This window comes from Sinohyriopsis cumingii, chromosome 17 (assembly GCF_028554795.1).
Source record: "Sinohyriopsis cumingii isolate HCF-2022 chromosome 17, ASM2855479v2, whole genome shotgun sequence".
NCBI classification, from domain to species: Eukaryota; Metazoa; Mollusca; class Bivalvia; order Unionida; family Unionidae; genus Sinohyriopsis; species Sinohyriopsis cumingii.
Window position 1 is genome coordinate 33,702,086 of NC_142977.1, and position 21,569 is coordinate 33,723,654.

The 21,569-nt window shown below is 33.6% G+C and overlaps 1 protein-coding gene across 2 annotated transcripts in view; it reads left to right on the forward strand.

The window, feature by feature from the left end:
- LOC149778392 (phosphatidylinositol 4-phosphate 5-kinase-like protein 1) overlaps nt 1-21,569 on the forward strand; it is a 54,401-nt gene that overhangs the window by 22,263 nt on the left and 10,569 nt on the right. For both annotated transcript variants that reach the window (XM_089939219.1, XM_089939218.1), the window contains exons 7-9: nt 511-606; nt 5,991-6,063; nt 16,811-16,967. In XM_089939219.1, coding sequence (XP_089795345.1) covers nt 511-606; nt 5,991-6,063; nt 16,811-16,967 — 326 coding nt within the window. The remainder of the gene's footprint in view (nt 1-510; nt 607-5,990; nt 6,064-16,810; nt 16,968-21,569) is intronic.

Here is a 21,569-nt window from a genome sequence, read left to right on the forward strand (position 1 = left end):
TGATGATAATGTCATTATAAGTAAATGGAAAGTATGATAATAAACAGGTCAGTGATGATAATGTCATTATAAGTAAGTGGAAAGGATGATAATAAACAGGTCAGTGATGATAATGTCATTGTAAGTAAATGCAAAGTATGATAATAAACAGGTCAATGATGATAATGTCATTGTAAGTAAATGCAAAGGATGATAATAAACAGGTCAGTGATGATAATGTCATTATAAGTAAATGGAAAGGATGATAATAAACAGGTCAATGATGATAATGTCATTATAAGTAAATGGAAATGATGATAATAAATAGGTCAATGACAATAATGATGATGAAATTTTGAAGAGAGTAGTGTTGAAGGAACTGCTTGTATTGGTGGTTGGGTGATTACAAAAAAGATGATGATCATTGCAAAGACCATGATAATTAAAGAGATATAAAGAGGAAGAGAAACAAAGATGAATAATAATAAGATGATGATGATGATGATGATGGCCATGTTCTTAATATTTCAGAAATACATACTGGTGATGCAGAGTGCCTTCTACCCACAAACCAGGATCCAGGACAGGTTTGACCTGAAGGGATGTTTTTGTGGAAGATATCAAAAGGTAATTATCACAAATTTAGAGAAAAATACATAACAGTAATAAAAACTTCAATTACTAAAATTACTAATTGGTTTCATAGAAATTGTATTTACAGTAGTGCACTTGTATTTCAGTGTTAACAATGACTTTACCAGTCTCTTAATAGTTTGCTAAGTAAAATTTAGAAAATGTATAATTGTTAAGAAGAAAAAAAATCTTAGTATTGTATAGAGGTAGTTTATATCACTTAGGGTTGGTTTCCATGGTACCTCTTGTACAAAAATAACATTTTTTGAGATCATGCATTCAGTCAAACAGGTTAATGGTTTTTATTTTGGAACTGTCTACACTAATCAAGGGAGGGTGTTCACATTTCGGTGTGATGTTTCATAATTAAGAGTAGATGACAGTTAACAAAGGATTTGGATCCTGGAAGGCAGTAGGAGGTGGGGGTGAAAGACTCTTCATAGATGAAATGGAATCTTGCTACCTGTGTATTGTCCCCCACCAATTTATGAATTCGTAGGTAACATGGAATCTTGCTTACCATGTTTTGTCTTCACGAATTTCAGTAGAGATATATAAAATCTTGCTACCTGTGTTTTGCTCAGAGAAACATGCTACCTGTGTTTAGCTCAGAAACATGCAACCTGTGTTTTGCTCAGAGAAACATGCTACCTGTGTTTTGCTCAGAGAAACATGCTACCTGTGCTTTGCTCAGAGAAACATGCTACCTGTGCTTTGCTCAGAGAAACATGCTACCTGTGTTTTGCTCAGAGAAACATGCTACCTGTGTTTTGCTCAGAGAAACATGCTACCTGTGCTTTGCTCAGAGAAACATGCTACCTGTGCTTTGCTCAGAGAAACATGCTACCTGTCTTTTGCTCTGAGAAACATGCTACCTGTGTTTTGCTCAGAGAAACAAGCTACCTGTGTTTTGCTCAGAGAAACATGCTACCTGTGTTTTGTCCTCGTAATTTCAGGCAGGAAATATATCTTCTTATGTTTTGTTCTTACCAGTTTATGGAGGGATATAATATGGAATCTTGATACCTGTGTTTTGTTTTCACCTGTTTAAGGAGATATCTATAATGTGGAATCTTGTTACTTGTGTTTAGCCCTGAGAGATCTTGCTACCTCAATTTGCTTTGATAATCTTGCTATGTGTGTTTTGCCTTTATTAATTTAAGTAATTAATTTAAGTAGTTATATAAAATATGGAATAATGTAGGGGGGCAGTGATATGCTCAGAACTGTATTGTGATATATTGTGATATACCACACCCATGTTGCAATATGTATTGCAGTGCAGTAACATTTAATGAAAACAATAAAATAATCAGCTTACCTTCTTCGATTTCACCACTAATCTTCCTTTTCTTTAATCTGAAAAAATTTCACATGACACTTTTTGTTCTTGTAAATGATTTCAAAGTCCATTGTTTGAAAAAAATACAGAATTTTTAAAGTCAGGTCTACACACATATCTACTGACTCGAGATAATGTTAATTGATGTTTGGAGAAAAGAAAAGGATGTTAATGTGATGTAAGCACATTGATCTGACTGACCATGTATTTCACTTGGAAATTTTTTATATATGACTGCAGTTTGTTTTAATGTTTTGTTTGCTTTTTATTCTTTGAAGTTAAAATATCACTCACCACAGCAGATGTTGCATGTTTTGTTATTTGTACATTCTGGGCAATGGATACAAAAATAAATTATTTTAGAGGAATTTATATATTTATGAACATAGACTCTTGAGTGCAGTTCATTTAGTGTCATTATGAACTGGAGATAAATATCTGAGGCAAAGTGAATTTTATAAATTAATATTTTTCACTGGAAAAATATCCCTCAGACTCGACTTGCCACCCCCACCCCAGTAATAAAACTTTGCTCAAATAATGGTGCCTTGCATCGCATGTTTTGCAGTCTCATGCTAAGAGTACACCTAGGAGAAAAAGAAAATATAACTCTTGAATTAAATTGGAATATGTGAGGAATATGAAGATTTGTGGGATGAGAGCAAGACCTTGACAAAATTCTTTTGCAGTATATATTGCCAGAGCTGCAAACTGCAATATACTGGTATATCATTGCAGCCCTAGAATCACGCTATCTGTATTTGCCATGAGAATTTTGCTACATATGCTTTACCCAGAGAATTATGCCATGTTTCTTTTGCCATGAGAATATTACTACCTGTGGTTTTCGATTTAAGACAGGATAATTTAATATGGAATCTTGCTCCCCGTGTTTTGCCCTCACCTAATTTAAGATTCATAGATAATATGCAATCTTACTTCTTGTGTTTTGTCCTCACCTATTTCAGGATTCATAGATAATATGCAATCTTACTTCCTGTGTTTTGTCTTCACCAATTAATGAATTCATACGTAATATGGAATATTGCTGTGTTTTGCTTCATCAGTTTAAGGCAGTATATATAATGTGGAATCCTGCCACCTGTGTTTTGTTCTCACAGATTTAAAGAGGGATATATAATATGGAAATTTGCCACCTTCTGTTTTGTCATCACATGTTTAATGTAAAATATATCATGTGGAATATTGCTACCTTGTTTTGTCTTGACCAGTTAAAGGAGGGATATATAATGTGGAATCTTGCTGTGTTTTGTCCTCACAAATTTAAGGATGGATATATAATGTGGAACCTTGATACCTGTGTTTTGGTCTCACCAATTAAGTCAGGATATATAATGTGGAATCTTGCTATTTGTGTTTTGTTTTCACGAATTTAAGGAGGGATATATAATGTGGAATCTTGCTAGTTGTGTTTTGTCTTCATGAATTTAAGTAAGGATATAAAATATGGAACCTTGCTATCTGTGTTTGCCTGTGAATTTAGCAATATGTGCTTTGCTCTAAGCGTATTATTACATGTGGTATGCTTCATCAATTTAAAGAGGGATATATAATGTGGAATCTTGCCACCTGTGTTTTGTCCTCACCAAGTTATAGAACAATATATAATATGGAATCTTGCCCTCCTGTATTTTGCCCTGAACATTTTTTACCTGTGTTTGCCCTGTGAATCTTGCTACCCATGTTTTGCCTCCATCAGTTTAGGAAGAAATATATAATATGGTTATCAGTTTAAAGACTGATTTATAATATGGAATCTTGCTTGTACCTGAACTTTATCCTCATCAATTCAATGAAGGTATTTTGAGATTTTCCATGAGGATGAGGATATTATTAGATCCAGGTTGCAACTTCAGGGATGGGAAAGAAACAACAGTGAAGATATTTGCGATGATTTCTATCTCTTGTTTTCTGTTATCTTATAGAGAATTATTGTCTATTACAAAATTAGTGCTAATCAAAAGTAAATCAAGATAAAGAGGCATCTTTTTATGGAAATAATGTCTATTTACCAACGGTCAACATAATTTCAAAGAAGTGTTTTGCTTTATTTAAAAACCATAAATAAGCAAACAGCAGTGTATTCCATAATGCATGCAACTTGAATAGCACATATTTTAAAGCTTGGTTTGCAAAGAGAATTTTAGGATAGTTAAAATTCATTGTACATATTATGGTATTATGCCCTGTAATGGACCATAGACCTATGCCTGCCTTAATTCTGGTTTTTGAGCTGTTCATTCAGTTATTACAGTTATTACTTTGAAACTTTATAAATTTCTAAAATATGGAACATTTGAAAATTTTATTACGCCATACAGTTTATTTGGACTCAAAGAGATTTCAAATCCCTTGTTGTCACTGGCATTGTGTCCATTCTCTTATACCAAATATAGGTTGTATTACTGATAATAAACTTGATGATCTTACTCATACTAAAATTAGTATTAAAGTAAACATTCATAGGCTTTTCGTGTCATTTTTATGTCAAGGGAGGTGACTCATTTAGGTTATTGATTTTACATGACTGGTTTTTTGCATACTGTCTGACATAGTTGAAAATACTTTTCAAAAGGAAACCACCAAAAGAATTCCCCTGATAATGTTTCATTTGTTACTATAAACTCCCAACTTATATATAAAGAAATGAAAATTTAGATAAATAGTATCAAGATTTAACTGAGTTTTTGACCATGAATAGCAATATATCCAGGTGTTATGATCTTCTATTTGATATTATGTAAATTAGTATAAGTTCAGTCCTCCATGCCATCATTATTATTGTGTATCAATGAATAGACATACAAACAATGAACAATTTAGAAAATTATGAACATAGAAACACTGTAAATTATGCATACATACATACACGCAAAAATACAATTGCAAATACATATATCCAACATATTAATTCTACCAATCTTTCCTCTATCTATCTCTATCTTACAAAAGCATACACATTAAAGTACAAAAAGGTTCTATAAACTGGGAAGAATGGTACAGATGTCAACTTCGTCACAACTGAACTTCCAGAGTTACAAATGAACCAATAAATCATTGACAACCCTTACAATCTGATCCATATATAGCCAGTCCTTACAACTAAACAGGATAACATACACACAAATAGCACATACACATACCACACACAGAACACTACTGATCCCTGGCAAGGATCACTGTATATTAAATAAACTCCAAGAACAGCCAGGGCTGAGGAGAATCTATACACTAGAATAGGACGGTGTACAAACCCTAGAATCAAAATTATTAAAAATGAAATTCTTCATAATTGCAATACAACATAATCTTACATATTGTGGGGAAAACAACCAGACATAAAATCCTTTTAACTATTCGGAACTAGGGGGTCTGTCAGATGATGTTAATTCTGAGACGGACCACACCAATAAGATCATTATTGTCAACACTTAGTGGTTACTGATACACAATGCCATTCTATGGGCCGTACAGTTAAAATTGTTACTTAAAATTTATGATTTGATATTTCAAAATTGTTTATGGACTGAATGTATACAAGTAAAATATGTATGGTAAATTTAATGTCTGTCTCTATGTTTGTGGAATGTGTACTCTTTTGCAATGTGCCTTTTGCCTGATCCTATCTGTTTGAGTCAAACAATGCAGTAAATATCTACAATAATCAATTATGTATGACACTTGACTACCAGTAAGTATCTACAATATTCAGTTATGATTGACACTTGACTACCAGTAAATATCTACAATAATCAGTTATGATTGACACTTGACTACCAGTAAATATCTACAATAATCAATTATGTATGACACTTGACTACCAGTAAATATCTACAATAATCAATTATGTATGACACATGTCTAATCAAAATGATTTGCCTCACTCCATGATCACATGCAAATGTTTAAATTATCTAGATTATTTGCATAAATACAACTTAATATATATTAAATGCACCAAAGACTTGGAATATATGCTCTACAAGACACTGTTTTTCCTTTTCTTTTCATACAGCCCAGTCCACCTGGGAAGAAAACACTATTAGTTTTGAAAGACCAAAATTTTATTGGGGAAAAAATAGACCTGGGTATGTACAGACATATACTTGTCATTGTATTACAAAGGTTTAGGTCATGGATATGTACAGACATATACTGGTCATTGTATTACAAAGGTTTAGGTCATGGGTATGTACAGACATATACTGGTCATTGTATTACAAAGGTTTAGGTCATGGGTATGTACAGACATATACTGGTCATTGTATTACAAAGGTTTAGGTTGTGGTGATGTACATACAGATATTTGTCATCTCAGTTCAAAGTTTTAGGTCATTCATATGTAAGGTTAGATCAATTCTTTGTAATTTTAAAAATATGTAAAATCTTTCATTCAGTGAAGTTGTGTGTGTGTGGCTAAGACCAAGTTTTACACTCATCAGGAGTCATCTCCCTTGTGAACTTAAAGTACAGTTCCATTTACCTGTAGGACAAGGAATTAACTCCCTGGTGATCTTCTAGTGCAGTTCAATAGGGGGTTTCACAGTTACAACAGAGTTACTGATCATAGTGCCTAAAATTACCTCCCTTAGCTCCAACGCACATGCCCACAAGAAATTTCCAGTTCCGGATAGTTCACCGCTCTACACTTGGTTAGCGAAACATAGTCAACAAAGGAAGGTATCTTAGCTGTACTACAACAGATCATTATGGTTAAACCAATGAATCAATTATATATGCCAAACATATTTATTGCATACTAGCATAATAATGAAAGACATTAAATCAGATAATTAGATTCAGTGTCCATACTTACAGTATATCAGATAATTAAATATTATTTACTTTCCATACTTAAATGATATTAAATAATTAAATTAAATACACTGTCCATACCTGATAATATAAATTCATTATCCATAATTTCAGATACATTTTTTAGGAACATTTCACTATGCTGTCCGATTTTAAACATTTAATGCACATTTTTGGTTATATAACTTTAACAAAAACAATCTCAACAATTTGCATTTTTCATATGTTGATATATCCTTCTTTCTCAGTTATTTTCGCAAGGTTAATAGTTCATTTATAACATGCATTAAGAAAGTTATAACACAAGTTCGATAAGAAAATTATAACACAAATTCGATAGTCAGCTGATTTGTAATGCTGAATATTTTAAACCAGAATTTTTTTAATTTAAAAAAAAAAATGGAACACAGTATTTAAATGGATTCAGAGGAACTTAACAAAGAAATAATTACATTAGCTATCATAACGATAAATGAGTGTAATTAATGCAGACGAAATATTTATTCACATTTGGGTGTAGTTCCATTTTCATTTTGACTTTTGAAACATCAGATATCAGACGGTACATGCAATAACTTTCAGCATGATTTTTCTTTGCTTATGCTGACACATAATAACTCTCAAACTTGCTGGGGTCTTTAGACACCATTTCTGATTGCCACCAGCAAATTCATCTAGAACAGCCTTCTTAAAAGTAGTTTAATTATGTTTAACTTTCCTTGCATCAAATATGTAAGTTTTAAAGATCCAATTATTTCACAGATTCCGTCATATTACTTTGGTTTACCTTTTAAATCAATATTGATCCACGTGACCGATGTAAAATTGCAAACAGTGTGATTTAAAAAAGAGACTGCTTGTAAGAACATGCTCTACAAGTCAATAATAAATGGATACTCACAAATATTCATATTTGTTGTCTTTATCTATCAGTCACTTTTTCTAACTTAGCATCATTTTATACTTGCTTTTCACCAGAAGTATGTCTATGTAATATATGTATGCTAACATACATTCATTCGATGATATACATACCCATGCACCAGATGAAAGAAGACAGACATACAGACAGGTGAGAGCCACAAATGTCTTATACATGCATAGTGTGTCTAACATCGATATTTCTCCAAATTGTATACTCTAAAATTTCCAACCGTTCAAGGAAATAAAATTAAAATAATCATCAAGCAGACTCGTACATATGCCTTGGTGTTCAAGAGTGGTTGGCATTTGTGCATTTTGAAAAAAACTCAAGTTATTTCATGAAAAATATAATGAACATTAATAGAAAAGCAACAGTCTAAATCAATAATAAAAAAAACCCTTAAGAAGATAGAATTTTTTTCTCGTTGTCATTCAACCTCTATTAACTGCTATGATTGAATCTGTACAAAATAAACATATTTTCATTATTCTTCAAGCGAGATAAATTGCAAGAACTTTTTACGCAGTGATACACTTTCGTACAATCAGATAATACAAACTAGAGCATAAGGTAGTAGTGGAAAGATAATGAAGTTCTGAAATGGGCAGATAATATTTATTTGAAAGCTGGGAGCAGTGCAAGTTAGTGATAAAAAATAAAAGATGTAAAAACAATTGATCAAATAATGATAGAATTTCTTTTTAAGATAGTGAGATATCAATCCTGCTTGAATAATGTGATCGGTCTGTCACATTTTATTGATCTACATCTGCCATCTTAATTGATTGAACTATCCGGAAGTGAGTTGCACTGATATGCCGTCTGGTGTTTTCAAGGGGAGATACTAACTGTGAAACCCCCTATATACCTGTATGGCCATGAATTAACTCTTTAGTGAATTTCTAGTTCAGTTCAATTTATCTCTATGGGCAGGAGTTGACTCCCTGGTGAACGTCTAGCACATTTCTGCAGTTTACCTGTGTGGCAAGGTGTTTATGCCCAAATGAATTTATGTTGCAATTCAGTTTACCTGTATGGCAAGGAGTTGATTCCCTAGTTAATTTCTTGTGCAATTCGGTTTACCTGTATGGCAGGGAGTTAACTCCCTACTGAATTTCTAATGCAATTCTGTTTACCTGTATGACAATAAATTAAACCCCTTGTGAATTAGTGCTGTCCCAATTACTTGTATGGCAAGGAGTTCACTTACTTGTGTACTTCCAGTGTAATTCACTTGTGTTTTACATCAGTTTACCTGTATAAACAATTTTGTTTGTTAATATTTTGCAATTTGTTTTAATTTTCTGGCTGATGTGATAATAGCAACAGCAAGCATTTAAGTTTTTTGTTCCATTTTTTTAATACTTCACTCACTAATTCATTTTTTGAACCTTTTATATTTTTATCCATTTATGCACTTGATTTTATTTAATCAGTTTTATTTATCTGCTAAATTTAATATTCAAATTGTGTAAAAATAATTAAATATTTGCTGGTTTCTTCATTCGTTCATCACTTCATCTGTTCCTTAATTCAGTAATGTTTCTGTTGAAATGATCAGAAATAAGAATGTATGGAAAATAGATTTTATAAGTAAAATTTTGTTTTGATTCTTAAATTGGGTATATTTTAACAATTGTTTACATTCACAAGAATAAAAAGAAATGCGTCGTCAGTGAATACACCAAAAAGAGTTCAAAACATGAATATGCAGTTGATGATTCAATTAGCATTAGCTAATGATGGCTTCAGTCCTATGACTAAATTGACACCACATCTTTGCTTACAAAAATAGTGATTGTGCATCCATCAAGTCAAAAAGGGTATGGTGATTATCCTCTAAAAAGGGCACTTTAAACTATAAAAAGGGCACTTTAAACTATAAAAAGGACACTTTAAACTCAAAAATTTAGTTTAAAAAGGGCATCTTGAATTCGAAAAGGGCACTTTAAATGCATATCTCATATCTCATAACAGGAAAAAAGTCCTATTTTTCAAATTGTATTCCAACCAGAAAGTTGCAGGATAAAATCAGTAATTACAGTGACACTAGGTGAGATGAAAATAAATTTCTTAATTTTACCAAACTTTACATTTATTCTTCTTATATCATGCATTCTTAAATTCAGTAAATGAGATGTATATTTAATTTATTTAAGGCAGAATATCAGTATTTACTTGTTCCTCAGATGTACCTTTCAAAAAGAATTCTAAAACCAGTTATGGTAGCATTTAGTGTATCTTTCAGTTTTGTCCTTTCTCTGCTCCTAAAATGGCATTAAAGATTTCCTATTTGATATTTATCTCTAATCTGGGCAATAAACTACATAAATGTAGTTCAATTACTAACTGACAGTAATCAGAACCTGTGACAAACATTTGAGATCAACGTTCTTTCTCATGGGGTCTGATGAAATCTAAAGCTATACCACATTATTATTGGATGAGTTGAAAAAAGTCACCATTTCATCTGAATAAACAAAATTTACCATACCTGGCAATTGGCTTGCAAAGATAATTCATGTTGGAAAAAATAATCCCTTTAATCAGATCTACTTATCTGCATGTAAAAACAACCCATCAGTGTACACAGTGCTGCGAGCAGTTCATTTCTAGTAAGCATTGCTGCATAGTTTTAATTATCAATGACTGCTTAGTTTTAATTAGCAATGACTGCATAGTTTTAATTAGCAATGACTGCATAGTTTTAATTAGCAGTGACTGCAGTTTTCATAAGCAGTGACTGCACAGTTTTAATTAGCAGTGACTGCTTAGTTTTAATTAGCAATGACTGCATAGTTTTAATTAGCTGTGACCTGATAAACAGTTGTAGTCTAAGCTTTTGGTACAGATATAATGCTGCTTATGATCATAAAAAATATTGAAATTAATTTGAGAATATAAACAATTGTTTCCATTTCCATGCAACCAATAAAGGGGTTAATTGTTAGGTTAAAAGGCCTTGCAATATTTAATGATGGTACAAGCAAATAATGACATGGTGTGGGGAAAGAAGTCAGTATCACATGGCACCATTGTAGAATACTAGGGATAAACACTGAGTGGACACACTGCTACAAGCAGTAGAAATAAACAAAGACAACATCCTTTATGCATCACTGCATAGTGTTAATCTGTGTACACAATGAATAACCTAAGTTTTGAGTATATACATACATGTATATCACTGCATAGTGTTAATCTGTGTACACATTGAATAACCTAAGTTTTGAGTATAAACATACATGTATATCACTGCATAGTGTTAATCTGTGTACACAATGAATAACCTAAGTTTTGAGTATAAACATACATGTATATCACTGCATAGTGTTAATCTGTGAACACAATGAAGTTTTGAGTATATACCTATATCACTGCATAGTGTTAATTGTGTATACAATGAAGTTTGGAGTATATACCTATATCACTGCATAGTGTTAATCTGTGTACACAATGAAGTTTGGAGTATATACATATATCACTGCATAGTGTTAATCTGTGTATACAATGAAGTTTGGAGTATATACATATATCACTGCATAGTGTTAATCTGTGAACACAATGAAGTTTGGAGTATATACATATATCTCTTATTTAGGTCAAGCACAAAAGCAACCATTTCTATTAGTGGGACATGAAAAAAGGGGGCATTATGCAACCAAGAAAAGGACAAGTTATGGCAGAAAAAATGGCTTGGTGTGCGATTGACACATTATGGCATGATGCCAAACTAGAATTTACTTTAGGAAACAGTTACTGAAAACTGGCTATAACTTGATGGTCCCTGATTACCAACTTGTTACACAAAGTACCATCTTAGTTATGTAACATATTGAGTGTTTGAGACAAGATGTTGGGGGTATGGTGGGTGGGGTGTGGTAGGGTGGATTTGGGGACACAAAACTATAGGCTTCATGGACTCGCTTACCAACTTAAATTAATGCATATTAAATGAGAAATACATAGAAAAACAATGATTATATATTTGATATTAATTTTTGCAGAGAACTTTGCATTAGTGCATACATATCCTGTATAAGATGTTATTGTTGTTATGGGGTAGAACACCATTTTTCAGCACAAGATAGACTATACATGGCAGCCAGTATAACTGGTGGATGAAGAACCTATAAAAACCCCGGGAGGAACCCCCGACCCACGAGAAGCCGCTGGCAAGCTTTCTTGTCTAGCCACATTGCCCAAAAATTGGGAACTGAACAGCATTAAAAGTTATAGTACATGTACTCAACAGCCAATCTCATTTTATCCATAATAGTAAATCCATTGAAAATGTACACAAAGAAGCAAAACTTCGAACATTCTTTCACCTAGATTCCAATCTAATCCAAGTAATTAATTTTGGTTAATCACACAAACTTGTGAAACACTGTATTTTCAGAAACATATATGATGGCCATGTTCAAAGATTTTTTATTGACAATGAAATGCTCCAATGAGACATTAGTAGTTTTTGTATTGACAATGAAATGCTCCAATGAGACATTAGTAGTTTTTTTTATTGACAATGAAATGCTCCAATGAGACATTAGTAGTTTCTAATAAGACGCTTTTATATAGGCTTGAAAAATACTGTGCATGAAAATTGTACATGGGTTGTGACATCATAATATACTTGAGGTGAAAGTGCAACCCATCTAACTAAGTTTGGGAGTAACACATTCAATTTCATGGGTAAAGAGTGATCTCAATGCACCCACCCCACCCCCATCAATTGAGTCATTCTTTAAATGTGTAGAAGACTGAATAAATAAAATAGAACCACCTGTAATCACTGAAACATTGGTAGGACCACCTATAATCACTGAAACATTGGTTGATAACTAAACTTCGCACTGCTGCAGAGCAAAAGCAAGGATTAGTGTGCTTCATTGCAAATCCATCCTTCCATACAACTTAAATCGTTTTGTTCCAGTCAGTGTTCGTCTACAATACATGTAACATCAGCATTGCAGTGTTATGTGGCCTGTTTAGATCTAAGTGATTTGAAAGCGTAATGATCATTTAATCCCATGATTCATGTTCAGTGTCATTGTGATCATCACACAAATGGTAGACTGACTGACAAAAGTATGATTTATATAATCTCTTTTACTACACTGCAAATCTGTGACTAAGGGGATTAAAATTATAATAATTATAATGATGTTTTATCTTCCTTGCTCATTACTATTACATGTCAAGATCTATGATGATGGTATTTTCTATTTTAAGTATGTGAAAGGAGTTTATGACATGGCCTATTGTCCATCTTCTGTCATCAGTCATCTATTGTCTTATGTTTGAAATCTGTCCACCCATATGTTAGCACAAGTTTGCTGTTGCAACGCCTTCTTATGAGCATGGTGTTTTCACTAACAGACTTCTTATGAGCATGGAGTTTTCACTAGCAGACTTCTTGTGAGCATGGAGTTTTCACTAACAGACTTCTTATGAGCATGGAGTTTTCACTAACATATTTTTTTAATGTCATAAGTGACAATGGTGCTGATCTGATTTTCTTCTTCAAAACCTTGCTGTTGCTACTCCTGCTGAGCAGAAAAATAATCAACATGGCATTTTCTCTACAAGATTTTGTATGATGTCTGTTTGTCTTAAATGAAAATGGTTCCATGAGACATCCAATATTGCCACAAAAGATATCTTGTTGAAATCTTATTGCTACTCTTCCTGTATGGATTCTCATATCAACATGGATTTTCACTAAAGACTTCCTAATTATCAAGTGTGTTATAATTGGAAATGTGGCAGTCTGACAATGGCGACCTCGTGAACATCTTGTTATTGCTACCCAAAGACATCCAGAATGGAAAGTGATAAAAGAATCAGGTTTTTCACCAGAATACTTTTTATGATGTCTAGTTTGTCCTAAATGAAATCGGTGTCCCACAGACATGCATTATGGCTGTCATAATGAAGATATTGAAAATCTCATCACTAATTCTCCTGAATGGATAATTATATTGGTATGGATTCTTCACAAGAAGTCTTCTAAAAGTGTCTAGTTTGCCCTAAATAAAAATGGTAAATAGAAAGCCATATCAGCATGGAGCCTTTTCAAAGACATTTTATTGTGTCTGGTTGGATTTAAATAAGAGTTATTTCCCTTTGATATTTAATATGGCCACCACAATGGCCATCTTAAATGTGTTTTTTTTGTGCTACTTGTCCTAGAAGAAAAGTCATAAAGGTTTTAAACTAATGGTAGTCTGCTAGCCTAAGACTAGTAAATTTCTTGTTGGAATAGTAGTTTTCATGATTTCAATAGTTGGAAGACTAGTTAATTTTGATATTTGTCTGGCATAGTTTTGTGAGAAGGACTAGTAAGGATTTAGCAGGGCAGGTCATTTTCTGGCCATAAAAAAATTAATGTTAAATTCTGGGCCTGGTCATATCGACATTGAGTTTTCATCAGAAAACTTCTTATAATACATAGTTGGTATTGAAAAAATATGGTACTTCTTGACGACTAGCATGGTCACCATGGCAGCCATCTTGAAAATCATCTTGTTATTGCTACTTCTTTTAAATGGAATATCATATCAACTTGGGATTTTTGCAGAAGAGTAATTATGATATCCAAATAAAAATGGTACTGATCGGACCTCAAATATGGATACCGTGACAGCCATCTTGAAATGATGTCACTATTCATCCTAAATGAAAATTCATATTGACAAAGGGATTTCGTCAGAAGGCTCCATATGGTGTCTAGCTGGTCCTGAATAAAAATTATATTGATCTGACATCTATGCTGGGCATCCAGAAAATCTTGTTATCTTTACTCCTCTAGAATCGACGGTCATCAGTCCCTTCAAAAGAGACATGTTTTTGTGAGAATCACACAGCTATTAGTATGCATCAGTCCCTTCAAAAGAGACATGTTTTTGTGAGAATCACACAGCTATTAGTGTGCATCAGTCCCTTCAAAAGAGACATGATTTTGTGAGAATCACACAGCTATTAGTATGCATCAGTCCCTTCAAAAGAGACATGATTTTGTGAGAATCACACAGCTATTAGTATGCATCAGTCCCTTCAGAAGAGACATGTTTTTGTGAGAATCACACAGCTATTAGTGTGCATCAGTCCCTTCAAAAGAGACATGTTTTTGTGAGAATCACACAGCTATTAGTATGCATCAGTCCCTTCAAAAGAGACATGATTTTGTGAGAATCACACAGCTTGATAATTGAATGCATCTTTTAGTACTACACCCACTAACCAGAGGTCACAGTGACCTACATTCTATTCATTGCTGATATTGGATAAGTCTTATTGAAATACTTGTTACCACACAGTTTCCCATGCATTATACATCCTAGCCAAATTAGAAGTCTTTTTGACCATTTTGTTTGGAAGTTGGAATAAATAGGTATATATTTGTATGGTAAATATTCCATATTAAAGGCATTATTATTGCATTATACAATGTACAAATGCAACTAGTCTCACACTTTTTCACTGGATTGCCTTGAAACTTGGTAAATGTTATGGCCATCCTTGGAAGATGAATGAGTTGACAAATCATTTTGTTCCCACAATTTTTGTAAGAGTTATTGCCCTTTTTGTCATGAAGTTGAATGTTGTGAATGTACTACAGTATCTTTTGAATGCAAGTACCTAATTGATAGTATTGGATTAACCACTTTAATCTTTGTCTTTATATTCCTGAATGCCAGTCAAATCTAGTGAATATGGATAATCACACAGCTTGGAACTGTTATGACCATCATCTGAAGATGCACATATAGATAAATCACGGCGCTCCATTAATGGTGTTGCTCGTGACTTTGTCCTTTTGTATTTGGAGCCAGGTGTAATGTGTGCCCGTCTCTTGCAAATAGTGTCACAGCTTTAAATGGATTGCCATGCAATTTGTGGTCATCATTTGAAGATGTACATATTGACAAAGTAATGCCCTCTTGCATTTTTTTTAGCTAGTTGCCTTGTTGTCTTGCAGCTGAATCTTGTAAATACAACTATACGGGCTGCAGTTGTTTGCTGCCCAGCATAGTACATGGTATGATCATCATTTACATATATATAGTTTTTAGTGGATTGCTGTCAAAACTTAGTACTTGTTATCATCATCACCATCATCATCAACATCATCATCATCATCATCATCATCATCAGATGTGTTTGTTGACTATATCCTTGCATTACGCACTGTTTCAGAAGATATGCACATTTTTAGATTGACTGATCATAGATCAGAAGAGATTATGGGATGGCTTGTTGTCCATTGTCCCTCATCAGTCATCCGATATACATTTATTAGCACATGTTTGTTATCATTACTCCATCCAAATTACTTCGAGGATTGCCATGTAATTCACACATTCATTTGAAAGTTTGAATGAAAATGGTGCTGAATTGGTGGCCATGATGGCTGCCTTCTTGAAAATATTTATACTCTTCCTGAATGTAAAGTCATATCAGTGTGGGGATTTTGCCAAAAGATTTTCTATGGTGTCTCATTGGTTCTAAATGAAAATTGTGCCAATATGACATACACTATTGCCATAATGGCAGCAATCTGAAAATTCTTGTTATTGCTACTTGACCTAAACTGAAAGGGATATTGATGTGGGTTTTTTGCCCAAAAACTTCTTATGATGTCATATTGGTCCCAAACGGTCTTAATCTGATTTCCAATAATGGCTGCCATCTTGATAATCTTATCTCTGCTCCTAGATGGATGGTCATATCAGCATTGGATTTTTCCCAAAAGACTTCTTGTGATACCTAGTTGGACCAAATGGAAATTGTGGTGGCATGGTATCCAATAAGGCTGCTGTCTTGCAAATCTCATTACAGCTACTCATCCTTGATGGAAAGTTATATTAACATGGAGTGTTTACCAGACGACTTCCTTTGAATATATAATTGTTTATCAATTAAAATTGTGCCAATCTATTTATCAATTATATTGAGACATTTCTACAAATCGGCTTTTCAACTGAATAAGCTAAAATACAAAATTTTTACCTTGAAAGTTTGATGGTTTGTTAAACTTTATCAGTTACATATCAATCTGACAAGTGTAAAACTGCATTTTACTTGACCAGGTCCTCAGAAGGAATGGTTTTTGCACCAAGTGAAAGCTGATGTGGACTTTCTGTATGAACTGGGCGTTGGAGATTACAGCTTGTTGGTTGGCAGGCATCCTCTGCATGGATCAGAATGTAGAGAGACATTAGACAATCTTGTGACCAGAATACAAATGTGAGTATAGTAATATTTTTTAAATTTCATTGCAAAAGAGGAAACTGTCAGTATAGAATTCTGAGGGCTTTTATAAATTATTGAGAGAGCGAGAGATGTTATTTATACAGGATAATACAATTTTTTGTACAGGGTCTGTACTAGTTGCCATGGAGAACTAGTTATTACATACTCATTACTTACTGCTAGTTCTGTGCTTATGTTTTGTAAACTGTAGATGGAAAATATTCTTACTGTTGATTTTTTACAGTACTGCATGGAGTCCAGAGTTAGCAATGATCATGTAGTAACTTGGTGCTTTTTTTTCACAGTACTGCATGGAGTCAAGAGCAAGTAGTGATCATCTAGTAACTTGGTGCTTATTTTACAGTAGTGCATGGAGTCAAGAGCTAGCAATGTTCATGTAGTAACTTGGTGCTTTTTTTACAGTACTGCTTGGAGTCAAGAGCTAGCAGTGATCATGTAGTAACTTGGTGCTTTTTTTTTTACAGTACTGCATGGAGTCAAGAGCTAGCGATGATCATTGTAGTAACTTGGTGCTTTTTTATACAGTACTGCTTGGAGTCAAGAGCTAGCAATGATCATTGTAGTAACTTGGTGCTTTTTTTACAGTACTGCTTGGAGTCAAGAGCTAGCAATGATCATGTAGTAACTTGGTGCTTTTTTTTTACAGTACTGCATGGAGTCAAGAGCTAGCAATGATCATGTAGTAATTTGGTGCTTTCTTTTTACAGTACTGCATGGAGTCAAGAGCTAGCAATGATCATGTAGTAACTTGGTGCTTTTTTTTACAGTACTGCATGGAGTCAAGAGCTAGCAATGATCATGTAGTAATTTGGTGCTTTTTTTACTGCATGGAGTCAAGAGCTAGCAATGATCATATAGTAACTTGGTGCTTTTTTTTACAGTACTGCATGGAGTCAAGAGCTAGCAATGATCATGTAGTAATTTGGTGCTTTTTTTACTGCATGGAGTCAAGAGCTAGCAATGATCATATAGTAACTTGGTGCTTTTTTTTACAGTACTGCATGGAGTCAAGAGCTAGCAATGATCATGTAGTAATTTGGTGCTTTTTTTACAGTACTGCATGGAGTCAAGAGCTAGCAATGATCATGTAGTAATTTGGTGCTTTTTTTACAGTACTGCATGGAGTCAAGAGCTAGCAATGATCATTGTAGTAATTTGGTACTTTTTTTTACAGTACTGCTTTAAATCAAGAGTTAGTAATGTTCATATAGTAGTTTGATCAATGTGGTAACTGGTGCAGTCCTTTTGTATTAACTTTCCAAATAAAATTTATTTGTTTTTGATCCATCGGTATATATTTTAACATAGTCCTGGTATTTTGGTTGATTTCGTTTACCAGTACAGGTTTTAGTAAGTTTTCTTGTACTTCTTTATTGCCTAATTTGGTAGCTTCATTGTTAATCCTTGGTGGTTTTTGTAACCATGGTGATTTGTTCTGGTCTGTATTGTTTGTTACCTGTTTTTTTAGTAGAGGTATCTTTTCTCTTAGTTCAAGGATTACTTTGCCACTTGGTGTGATGGGTATGATTTTGGGTTTGAAGACAACTTTACACTTATTTATGGCTATTTGGGTGGGATGATTGTCTGGGTGGAGTATCGGAGGAGCAGTTCTTGCCTACGTAATTTTAAGGATAGTTCTCCTGTTAGTGTTTGTAGTTCTTCTAATGATGTTGAGGGGAGTGTTCCTGTGCATAATAGTAAGGCTTTTCTCTGGATAGTGTCAAGTTTTTGTAGTACAGGTTGCTTAGCCGAGTTATATTCTTGGCAACCGTAATCCAGTTTTGATCTAATTAGGCTTTTATATATCATGAGGAGGGTTTCCTGGTTGGATTCCCAGTCAGTCCCTGTGATGTTCCTGAGTAAATTGAGATCTTTGTTACAATTCTGGGTGAGTTGTTCAATGTGCTGTTTCCATGTGAGGTGGTTGTCAAAGAACATTCCTAGGAATTTTACTACTGTTACGTATTTGATTAATTGATTTTGTATATTGAAGTTTGGATAGACTAGGCTGTTATTTCGTTTGGGGGTGAATATGATTGCCACAGTTTTTTCATGAGATATTTTGAAACCCCATTTGTCCACCCATCTCCCTATGTTGTCTAGGCTCTGCTGGATTTATCTTCCTATTGCTGAGTGAACACAGTATCTTCCTATTGCTGAATGAACACAGTATCTTCTTATTGCTGAATGAACACAGTATCTTCCTATTGCTGAACGAACACAGTATCTTCATATTACTGAATGAACACAGTATCTTCCTATTAATGAATGAACACAGTATCTTCCTATTGCTGAATGAACACAGTATCTTCCTATTGCTGTCAATGAACACAATATCTTCCTATTGCTGAATGAACACAGTATCTTCCTATTGCTGTCAATGAACACAATATCTTCCTATTGCTGAATGAACACAGTATCTTCCTATTACTGAATGAACACAGTATCTTCCTATTGCTGTCAATGAACACAATATCTTCCTATTGCTGAATGAACACAGTATCTTCCTATTACTGAATGAACACAGTATCTTCCTAAATTTTATAAATAAAGATTTAAGAATCGTATTTATAGATTCTCCTTCATGATAATGCATTTGTTTAAATATGAAAGTTTCTCACTTCAGTTACAATGAATGTTCAAAAACATCTTTGATTAGAAACTTATAAACAAAAAACAATGTTGCAAAAAAATCAGCATGGAAAGAAAAACTACTGCAAAAAAGTTAACTTGGCAATAAATAACAAAGATGATAATGATGACAGTGATGATAAGGATGATGATGATATTTGGCTGGACAAATTTGATAAAAGTCACCTTATTCCATGCATTGGAAAATTGAACTTGCCCTTGAGAGCCTAATGATCCTGCCAAAAAATATAGAAACATAATATCACAATAGTTTACATAATAAGGTGAAATAAACTATGGGATGTTTCTTGAAAATTTTGGTATTTTTATTCTAGAAATACAGTTTATTTTGTTGTCATCTTACTATTTTTTGCACATTAAAAAAAATTATGCGAAAAAAATTAAAGTTCTTGAAAAAGAAAAAAAGAAGGTATGTATATGAGAAGGAAGAAAAGGTTTTAATTAATAGGTAGATGAGAAAGAAAAGGAAGGGTTTGACTTGATAGGTAGATGAGATAAATTGAATGGTTTGAATTGATAAATAGGTAGATGAGAAAATGGGTTTGAATATATAGGTAGGTGAGGAAAAAGGAAGAGTTTGAATCGATAGATAGGTAGATGAGAAAAAACATGGGTTTCAATTCACAGATAGATGAGAAAAAAGGAAGAGTTTGAATCGATAGATAGGTAGATTAGAAAAAAGGGTATGAATTGATAGATAGGTAGATGAGAAAAAACAAGGGTTTGAATTGATAGCTGGGGAATAGAATGCATTCATGGTAAAAAGAGGACAGATAGTAATATGTTAATAGACTGACCTTTGAACTGCCTCAACAAAAATGAAAACTCACCACACATCAGTAGGTCAAAATCCAAGCCCGGATTACCAAAACAGGCAGGCAGAGACTCACGCATCACAAAGACACTGCTTATTGGCAAACAACTACTAAAAGGAGTAAAAACGTGTGATTAAAGAGACACCTTTGTGCATACTCACAGAGTTGCCAAAATTAGAACAATAACAGAGGCTTTGATAAATATGGATTTAACTCCATACAAAACAGTGGTTGTTTTTGTCAGTGGTCTTTCCATGGAGACAAATGGAGAAGACTTTGAAAGTTTAATTCAGCCTGGACTACTGCCACATGGTGATGCTTATATTCAGTTCTGCAAACCATGTGTGAAAACTTGAGTTGCTCTTCATTGATCATAATGATTTGGTGTACCATGCATCATGGAGACCACATTCATCTAAATCAGAAGGCATTGATACTTACATCAACATCCCACCAACTACTTCTACTTTGGGGTAAAAGGACACAGCACTGATGTTTGCAGGGAAAATAATATAGTGTAACTTGTGTGGATGGTATGGCCATAAAGAAACGCTGTACTCAGTGCATATGAACTGATGGCCCAGCAAAGAAGAAATGACCTTAGATTTTGCAATTGCTTATTCTACATGTTATGTGTTTTGCACTAGAAATCATTTTTCTTTTGTCTGGAGACTGTGTGTTTCACCTGTAGCGACCATCCATGTCCTTGTCATCACTGTGGTAACTCACACAAACCCAGTGGTTATATAGACATCCTAAAACATCCTGTTGCTGGTAGTAAATCCAATGATTCTTGTAACATACAAGTAAATGCTATGTAAAAGTAATTAATTATAGTAATAGTATATACACTGGGGCTACATACATAGATATTGTACTACATAGATAATTTACTATTAGTTAAAGATGAGCATGCCCGTACAAATATCAAATAATGATATTCGAGTGGTTTAGCTTGTATTGGTTTCAAATAGTAATTCATGTTCACATTGGTCTGAGCCTACTGACATGTTAAGACAGCTTTTCTTATGTGTAGAACTTATTTCCTTATGGTTGACAGGTTGCCTCCATTGCCCTCATTAACATATTTTTATTTGTATTAATGCGC